The following is a 9,697-nucleotide window of genomic DNA, read 5'->3' on the forward strand; positions in this document are numbered from 1 at the left end:
AGTTTAAGTCAACGATGAGGTGATTCTGCTTGATATTGCCGAGCCGTGTTTCGATTTTAACGACGAGGCGCAGTTCAGTCTATGCTGTTTGGGAAGGTACTATTAGAAGAGGATTATACACGAGGCGACTTGTGAATGTTATGCCAAACCGAGTAAACGACGAAGCGTTTTGAGAAAGTTATGCCGAGCCGAATAAACGACGAGGCGTTTTGAGAAAGTTATGCCGAGCCGAATAAACGACGAGGCGTTTTGGGAAAGTTACGCCGAGCCGAATAAACGACGAGGTGTTTTGAGAAAGTTATGCCGAGCCGAATAAACAACGAGGCGTTTTGAGAAAGTTATGCCGAGCCGAATAAACGACGAGGCATTTTGGGAAAGTTATGCCGAGCCGAATAAACGACGAGGCGTTTTGGAAAAGCGTGTTTCGGTTCATACAGCTCGATATGATACTTTCAGATAATCGTAGCTGTGCAATGGGTTTGGTTTACCTAGACAGAGTAGCTGTTAGTTATTTCCAAGGCATCTCGAACGTTGGTGTGTGTGACGGGCGCGCGAAAGGATTACGCATTCGCCTCGGATTTCATGCGCCCCCATCGAACACCTTTGCGTTATCCCGAGGCCCACCCGGACTTCGCGCGCTTCGGTTTTCCTATAAATAAGTGAGCTCCTTCGTTCTTCCTTATTATCTTCAGATCTCTCATTTTTACTAAAAGGTAGCTCTCCATTCTCTTCTTTCTCTCTCTAGTTTATTTACTTTCCGGCTAGGGTTCCGAGGTCTCCGTCGTCTCAGATCTTTTTCCGGCGAACCTTGTTGTAAAGCGCTGTAAATTTGGTACGAGCCGTAAAATATGTCAAACCATTCTGATGATTCGCTAGATTCGCTCTTCAATTACGAGCCGAGCCGTGCAGACGCCGAGGCGAGGGGTGTAACCAGATCCTCCGAGGTGTCTGTCTCCCCGAGGTCCTCCGAAAACTACACCGAGGCATCTGCTTCGCCGAGCCTTAAAAAAATCCCGCCGAGGCTCGCGACATATCAGATTCTCCGAGCCCTTCGGGCACTTGCTCCGTTAATAACGAGGCTTCTGTTTCGACGAGCTGTCACTGAGGTCCTGTTAACTAGGACGAGGTTGATTATGCCGCGGTTAAGGCGGAGGAGGAGGCGTTTCCTTTCGATCTGGTTGAGGCGAGGCTCGAATTGGAGCGGCTTATGGCGTCCCGATGCGCCTCTTCTTCTGGGAAAGGGAAAACGGCTGAAAAGGCAAAAACCTGATCCTTCCGGTTCTACACTCTCGTCCTCTGAGTCGCTCGAGGCTTTACGCCATCGTTTTAGAATATACGAAGCGGTTGAATTTGTCGTTCTAGAAAAGAGTGGCCGAGCCGATAATCCTCCCACAAACCATTTCACTTTATACGAGGCGTTTTTGGAACTCTGCTTCCTATGGTTCCCAATTCTTGGAGTTATCCTCGAATACTTGTGGGAACATGAGATTTCGATCGGGCAGATTATGCCGAGCGGTTTGCAACATATGATCGGCATCCTGGTTCGGAGCTTCGAATGCGGTGTCGACATCGAGCTCGGTCATCTGCTCAATCTGTTAGAAATCCGGAGAGCCCCGGGAGGAAACAGATTTTATATTTCCAACAAGTCCAACTGTCGGATCATAGATGGTTTCCCGAGCAAGGACCAATTTTGGACTGAACGTTTCTTCTACGTTTTGGTGAACGAGGCGTCAGTGGGCGAGGATTTTGTAAATAAGACGAAGACCGTTTGGGGACAACTTGGTAGTCGATCCGAAGCCTTGCTTTGGCTCGGATCTTGTTGTGGTGTGATTTTCGTCTTCTAACTTAGTTGTTCTGATGTTGTTTTGCAGTCCGGAGTTTTCTTCCCCCTGTTCCCGACGACATTTTCTCTGTTCGAGATACTCTCGCGGCTCGGAAGGTTAAATGGAGAAAGCATTTTACTTTTGAGAGAGTAGAGAGCGCACGAGCTATCTTCGCCGGAGTATCCATCAGTTCTTCTTCATCAAATTCATCAGGAGACACGCGAGAGATGATGGTGATCATTACGCTCAGGGACAAGAAGCAAAGCGAAGCCGAGGAGATTGCCAGGAGAGCTGAACGGGCAGCTCTTGCGGAGACCGAGGCGGTATCCCGAGGTGGAACCAGGCGAGATTGTTCCCGAGGCGTCTGGAGAAAATTCTGCGGCTCGGGACAAAACGCCGCCTTCCTCGGCGATTCTGGCTCTCCCGAAGCAATCAAGGCCTCTGGCTTCGGATCTGCTGAAGCATAATTCCAGCAGGAAAAGATCGGCTGCGGAAATGGGGAACGGCGCAGCCGTCCAAAAGGACAAGCCATCCAAAAGAAACGTAAATCGGCGCCCGGCGAGCCCGCATCTCGCAAACTGGTAGTTGACGACCCGGCTGCCTCGGCGGTGATGTTTGCCCGCATCAACAACACCAACACTCGTCATCCGCCCCCCGAGCAGTTGAGGCGGTCAAAGTCCTACGCTGCCATGGCGCAGAGTGGTACCAAGGTACTTTTCTAATTTGCTTCTTCCTTGGTATCATGTAATCCTTGAATCTAAGGAATCACCATTTTTGCAGTTTGTCGCGGCTATCAACGTGATGGCCGGTTATGAATCGGACTTGGTTAAGGACGAGCGACGCTTGGAGGAGGCTCAGAAGGAAGCTGCGGCGGCTAAGGGAAAGGTAACCTAGGCGAGGGCCAGAATTAAGAAGCTTGAAGAGGAGAAAATAACTCTCCGAGCCAATGTTGACAAGGTGTCCTCCGTGGTGACTCGTCTTGAAGAATCCAGGAAAGCTAAGTGTGCCGAGGTGGCTTTATTGAAGAGGCGCATTGAAGCTAAAGACGCTCTATTCGACGCTAAGGTGAAGCGGGCCACGAAGGAGGTGAGGCGCGAGTTGACGGCTACATTTCAAGAGCGTCTCTCCAAAGTGGAGGAAGGTCTGGCCAAGCTGGAGAAAGCCAAGAGCGATGAAAACGAGCTTGGACAGATCAAAGGGAACCTTGCTATGATCGAGGAGCTTCGGAAGCCCGATGGATCTTTGGACGCTGAAGAGGCGAAGCTGAGGGCTTGGGAGACCGAGTATACTGACGACGACACGTACGACCACATCGCGTCTGAGATCCGAGGTGGCTTGGTGTTTTCGCCAGTATCGCCAGATTCCGTCGATACCCTTTTGGGTAACGAGCCGATCGAGGAGACGGCAGCTAACCTCGGTGTCCAGGATCTGAACGGGTCCAACGCGGGTACTCCTGTTCCTTCGAGCCTCCTTGCCGAACGAGAGACGCGTTCTGCTGCTTGACCTCTCCCTCTCTTCCTTTATCTTTTATATTCGCCTTTTTGTTCTCAGCATCTGGATAGCTTTATCCTTCTTTCGAACTTGTATGTTACTGTGATTGGTGCCTAGATGGCTTTATCCACTTGACTCTTATTTTTTGCTTATGGATATATTCTCTTTTCCTTAGCCATTTTTGGATTTAATGCACTAATTTTTGACGATCTGTGAAAATATCAATGAAAACTGTTGGCTTAGAAAAAATTGTCAAGGACGAAGACTGTTGTGCCGAGAACGATTTCATTAGCCGAGCTCTTCGAAATCGATAGAAATACGGGCTTAAGGGGTGAGTTGTTAAGGATCTCGTTTGGGTTCTAAATCCCGAGCTGGGAGTTAATTTTGTGGAGCGTCTTTTGTTTTAGGTGAAGCTGGAAAGTTTTAAATGATAATATCAAGGCAACTTTTGCTGGCAATGCCGAGCCGTGTTTAACGACGAGGCGTTTTCTCTTTGCATGGTGCCGAGCCGTGTGAACGATGAGGCGTTTTGTTTTTGTTAAACAAGGATGATTTGGTAGTCTCGTTGAATTTGACTATAGACCGGCGTTTCGGAGAGGATGAGTGTGTTTTGCCGGGTTCTAAGAATTCACTTCGGTTTTAGAAAAAGCGATGTAGTCTCGACTTATAATCTCGTGTGCGATAGTGAACTGTGGCGACCGATACGTTTTTGGTCTAATATTTGTATAGCGCGCTTCAATTTTTATCCATAGAGGATGTAACTTGCACCCTCGTCCTAGGAAAGGTGGTAAAAGTCCGTTTAGTTTGTATTTGTTGCCCCGTTGTGGCCAGCAACGAGACGAGGCATTCGGAGGCTTAGTTTGCCGAACTGAAACTGAGGACCAATAAAGGTCCGAGGTAATCAGGTCATGATATCATGCCGAAGTGGTATGATTTACTCGCCTAAGTGATGAGTGAAAGAATTTAAAAATCCGAGCTTGTTAAAATAAGTTGTTGATTTAGAAAGAATGAGAAACTAGCTGAAGCAATAATGAACGAACTAGAAATCCGAGGTAAACATGAAATAAGTAGATGATTCAAAACGAACTGAAAATGGGCCGAAGTGGCGATGTTCCTAAGTGAGCAAGCTAAAATTGTAGAGTTAAAGGAGGTATGTGTATACGTACCCACTCCCCTCCCCCTTTTTAGGACGGGCTGCCTACGTACCCTTTGCAGGGGTCAAGTCGTCCCGTAGTTCATGCTGGCCGTGCTGTAGCTTTAGTGATAATACTTCTTTAGATGCATTGCGTTCCATGATCTTGGAATCGCTTCGTCAGCTAGTGTCGCGAGTTCGTAGACTCCTGGACGAACCACTTTTGTAACCTTGTAAGGACCTTCCCAATTTGCTCCGAGCTTTCCTGCGTTCTTCTCGGCAGTGTTTTGGAAGACCTTTCGGAGGACGAGCTCCCCTTCTTTGAATCTTCGACTACGAACGTTTTTGTTGTAGTATCTCGCCGTTGCTTGTTGATAGTTCTGGATTCAAATTAAGGCTTGGTCGCGCTTTACGTTGATTAGGTCGAGCTCATCTAGCATCATTAAGTGGTTCAAGCCCTCCTGTCCTGGTAGAAGTCTTCGTCGAATACCTGGGAAATCCACCTCGGGGGGAATTACGACTCTGTTCCGTAGACCAAAGCGAATGGAGTTTCCCCGGTAGCTCGGCGCGGAGTTGTCCGATGAGACCAAAGGACTCCTTCGAGTTCGTCTGCCTACCGTCCTTTCTTGGCGTCGAGCCTCTTTTCAGACCGTCGAGGATCGTCTTTTTGGCTGCTTCGGCTTGCCCGTTCCCTTGAGGGTATCTTGGCGTAGATTTGCTTAGGCGGATTTTCCACTTCTCGCATAAGGCTTCAAAGCATGTTGAGATGAACTGGGATCCGTTGTCGGTGACTATCTCGTAGGGGACCCCGTGTCTGCAGATGATATTTTTCCAGACGAAGTGTTCGACTTGAACATCCTTTATGCTTGCGTAGGAATCGGCTTCGACCCACTTGGAGAAGTAATCCGTGAGGGCGAGCAGAAAACGCTTCTGCTTCGAGCGATGTAGAGGTCCGACGATGTCCATCGACCATCTCATGAACGGATAAGGTGACGAAATTGACGAGAGCAACTCGGTAGGTTGATGAATTATTGGAGCGTGCCGCTGACACTTCTCGCACTTCGCCGTAAATTTCTCGCAGTCCTTGACCATCGTGGGCCAGAAGTAGCTGTGCCATTTTATCTTGATAGCGAGCGACCTTCCGCTGGAATGGTTCCCGCACGCGCCGCTGTGCACCTCGTGCATGATCTTTCTTGCCTCCGGTCCTTCGACGCATGTCATGAGAGGCCCTGAAAATCTCTATTTAAACACCTCGCCATCGACGAGGACATACCGCGTGGCCTGAGCTTTTAGTTTGCGGGCTTCCCATTTGTCGGTTGGCACCTCTCCATCGGCGATATACACTCGGATAGCTCCGAGCCATTCTTTGTCGCAGCCGTACTCCGGCTCGGCCGGTGAGGCGTCTTCATCCATAGGAATGGCTTCGTCGTGCTCTGGTCCTTGTTGAGGAGGATTTATCAGCCGAACTCCTTCTACCTCTTCGATGCTAGGACGTTCGATGAACTCAACTGGGATTGTCCGGCGGAGGTCCGGGTCTGAGGTCGAAGTGAGTGCTGCCAAGGCGTCGGCCAAAGTGTTTTCTCCTCGGGGAATTCGCGTGAGTTCGAACTCGTCAAACTTTTGCACCAACTCTCGGACCATCTTGAGGTAAGCTCCCATTCGTCCATCCTTCGCCTCGTATTCTCCGTTGAATTGACATGCTACGAGCTGTGAATCGCAAAAGGTTCTTATCTTTCGAACTCTGATTCCCTGCACTAGTCGTATGCCGGCGATCAGTGCTTCGTATTCTGCTTCGTTGTTCGAGGCGTGGAAGTTCAGGCGAAAAGATTGCTCCAATATTTCTCCGGTGGGAGAGGTGAGACGGATTCCTATTCCCGAGCCGTGTTTAGATGACGAGCCGTCGACGTGCAGCGTCTATACTTCGTCTGAGTCGGCTCGTTTGTTGCTTCGGCTGGAAGTTCAATGAGAAAATCTGCGAGCACCTGTGACTTTTCCCTCTTCTGACCCGCGCACCCATCCCGCAGTAGATGGGACTTAAACGTTTCGGGCCTTCTTCTTTCTGTGCGGCTCGGCCTGTGTAGGATCGAGCGCAGCGGAAGTGTAGCGAGCACAACAATCGAATTTGATTGAAAATACGGACGCAGTTTGCGAGCCGAGATTACGACAGCTAAGGCGGCCTTCTAGATCTGGGGGTAGCGGGTCTCGGCGCCGGTGATAGACTCCTGATCGTGATGAATGAGTCTTGCCCCTTGATGCTCTTCGTGTGGTTGAATTGGTGATGCGGAAGTGATGATTTGGTTTGGTGAATGATCTGAACGATGGGGGTGAAGTGAAACTTCTAAGGATTGCGGATGTTCCTTAGACTTTCGATGCTTAATTCTTCTAGGATATTACACACCAAGAGAAGAATCAAGTTGAATAGATATTACACACTATTCGGATCAAACAACTAGAGAGAGTTTTAGAAATAAGAAGTTTGATGAAAATCGAATGAAGAGTCAAGTACAGAATATAAAGAGAAGGGGGAAGAAGGAGAAGAGTCATTTCGGTCAAGCATAGAATTTAAGAGACATGCCTCGAAAATTCATGCACATAAAGACCAAGTTTGAATAGAAAGAAGATAGAAATAACACTAACGAAATTCAAATTGAAACAAGAAGAGAAGAGGGCCGAATGATGACAATGGGCTGAGGTAAGAAGTATGTGGCCAAGCCTCGTTAAAAACCTCTCTTGGAAAACCCATTGGGACAAAACCAAGAGGAGGGAAAAAGAGCACAAGTCCACACACCTCCATTGTCATCGCTTAGACGGCTTGAATCACAACCAATGTGGCTGGACAAGCTTCACTTCTAAGGCTGGCCTGAATGGTAAGTAGATGGTTGTTGATGACTTTATTGAACTCTTTTGCTCTAGACCTTGTCATGGGACCATTGGGGACGATCAATGCTTCATCATCTTCAGCTCCAAGCTCCACGGGTTCAAGCTTCGGTTTAGTTCCATGCTCCAAGCTCTCCATGCTTTCCATGCTCACATCATAACCATCTTCAGCGGAGTCGCGGGTTCCGCCGCGCCGCTCGGCTCAGCTCTTTCTTGTGGTTCACTAGGGACAAGGTCTTTGAGATTGACCGCGTTTTGGAGCTCTCCCGCTGCCATCTTAGCCGCGAGTTTTGCTCCTAGAGTTCGGCATTGTGCTGTTGAGTGCCCGTAGGTCTGGTGATACTCACAGAAAGCCTTCTCGTCGTAGTTGGCGGACTTTCTCACCCAAGTGCTGTTGTGCGGCTCTCCTCTTCCGCGTCCGGTGCCTACCTGATAGTTATGGGCACCTCCGCTTCTAGGTTCATCCGAGCTCTGCATTGTTGTGTTGTTCGATGGGTTGCCCTTCTTCGCGGGGCACAGCAAAATTGAGCTCAGATTGCTGCTTTCGTTGCTTCGTACTGCTCGTCCAAGTTTTTCATTTCTTCCTTGTTTACGACGAAGTCTGATGAGCGGTGCAAAGCATTTTGAATTGTTTGCGGCGTGTTGAGAGCCATCTCCCGTCGGAACTCGGATTTGTACCACAAAGATCGTTTCAGAGCCTCGAGCGCAGCCTTGTCGCTTATCCCTTCTATTTTGGATACGACTGCCTTGAATCTTGGCATGTAATCCCAAAGCGGTTCGTTCGGTCCTTGGGATAGTGTCCACAGGTCGGCATCGGATGTTCCTCTATCCATAAACATCGAGTATTGTTTAAGGAATAAGGCGGAGAGCTGTTGAAAACTGCCGATTGAATTGCGTTCCTGTCTTGAAAACCACTCGAGTGCGGCCCCCTTAAGATGATCCACGAAGAGCAGGCAGTATCCGGCATCTACTTCCCGTTCGGTCAGTTTAGCGGCGTTCTTTGTGAAGGCTCGTCCCATTGCTATCCGAAACGCTGTGATGTGTGCTTTCGGATCGGTTGTTCCTTCATAGAACGGGATTCTCACTTTCCCGGGCTCGGGAATCCTTGCCTCCGTGATTCTTGCCGTGAATGGAGTTCTCTTAGTTTCTTCAAGCATTCGGTCGATTTCGGGCACGGCGCTTGTTGCGTTGTGCACTTGGGACTTCATGGTGCGTATTTCAGCTACTATCCGAGCCATCGAGGCTTGCAACTCTTTGAGTTCGAGAGTTTTTGCAACTTCTTCGCCGGCTCGTCGCCTTGAGTTCCGGCGGAGAGGGGGCGGCTCGGTCATGTTGACTCGGGTTGCCGCGGGAGTCTGTTCGTCGAGGGGACGAAACATCGGAGGAGCCGAGGGGTTTCTTGCACCGCTCCCTGAGGCTTCTGCAGGTGTTGAGAAATCAAAGCGTCTCCAGATTCCATCCATCGGGTCGGGAATTCCGGCTCTCCAAGTTGGGTGTAGTCGCTCGGCCGCCATCGCGTCGAGCCTCTCCGTAATCGCCTCGTTTTTTGTCGATTGCTGAACCCTGTTCGTCGATTTTCTTCATCAACGCAGCCATCATGTTTCGCATCTCCTCTTGGGTTTCGGTCGTTGCCGTTGTTGTGCCCGATGCCAGAGCGTCCTTCTCCGAGCCGTTACCATTGTTGTCGTTATCATCGCGGATGTTGCTTGCCATGTTCTTCGGATCTTAAAGTCTTGTCGATTTAGAGTAAGAAAGTTTCGATTCCCCACAGACGGCGCCAAATTGTGTGAGCCAAAACTCGCACAACCAGAAATTTGTTTAAGGAATAATAAGGGATCGGAAACTTCTAGGGTTTATCGTCAAGAACAGTAAGATCGGAAGAAAGTTTTTCTTGCTGTAAAAGTGTTTAGCTCTTATTGCTTAGGGTTGCAAAAATTACATAATGAATCGTAGAAATCTCTTATTTATACTAACTTCTTAAACCGCCTCTCCGAGAATCTCGGGAGAGATTTTAGGCATATTTCTTTATCGCTTCGTGCGGCCACCGTCATAATACTTCGCCTAGGACTTCTGTGGGCTTTTGGCTTCCAAATCCTTGGTTCGGCCCATCTTGGAAAACCGGCTCGGCCCGACACTTAAGGAAACGATTTGGCCCATGCCTCTTCTTGCGCTGCTAAGCCCGCTCGCCGTTCTTCTCACAGCTCGGCCCATCTAACCTTCTCCACGGCTCGGCCCATTCGCCACTCGAGTTGAGATGTGACTTGGTCCACCTTGCCGAGGCGCGGCTCGGCCCAAGCGTATTGAAGCGCGTCTTGGTACCGAAGCGCGGCTCGGCTCAACTACGTTGAAGTGCGGCTCGGCCCACTCTGCGTCC

The 9,697-nt window shown here is 49.5% G+C and overlaps 1 protein-coding gene across 1 annotated transcript; it reads right to left on the reverse strand.

Annotated features, from left to right (window-relative positions):
• Positions 1 to 7,473: 7,473 nt before the first annotated feature.
• Positions 7,474 to 8,837, reverse strand: LOC112089113. The gene is made up of 2 exons (XM_024160089.1): positions 8,064 to 8,837; positions 7,474 to 7,824 (listed from the first exon to the last, which is right to left on the reverse strand). Exons 1-2 carry the CDS (start codon positions 8,835 to 8,837, stop codon positions 7,474 to 7,476), a joined length of 1,125 nt encoding a protein of 374 aa, XP_024015857.1.
• Between the last annotated feature and the right edge of the window lie 860 nt (positions 8,838 to 9,697).

Source organism: Eutrema salsugineum, unplaced genomic scaffold (genome assembly GCF_000478725.1).
Source record: "Eutrema salsugineum unplaced genomic scaffold, Eutsalg1_0 scaffold_12, whole genome shotgun sequence".
Classification (NCBI taxonomy): Eukaryota; Viridiplantae; Streptophyta; class Magnoliopsida; order Brassicales; family Brassicaceae; genus Eutrema; species Eutrema salsugineum.

Coding starts and splice junctions, on each gene's coding strand:
- LOC112089113 (XM_024160089.1), bottom strand. CDS start 8,837: ATGGCGGCCGAGCGACTACACCCAACTTGGAGAGCCGGAATTCCCGAC. Junction 7,825..8,063: donor TGCCAAGATTCAAGGCAGTC/GTATCCAAAATA, acceptor CCCGCGAAGAAG/GGCAACCCATCGAACAACAC.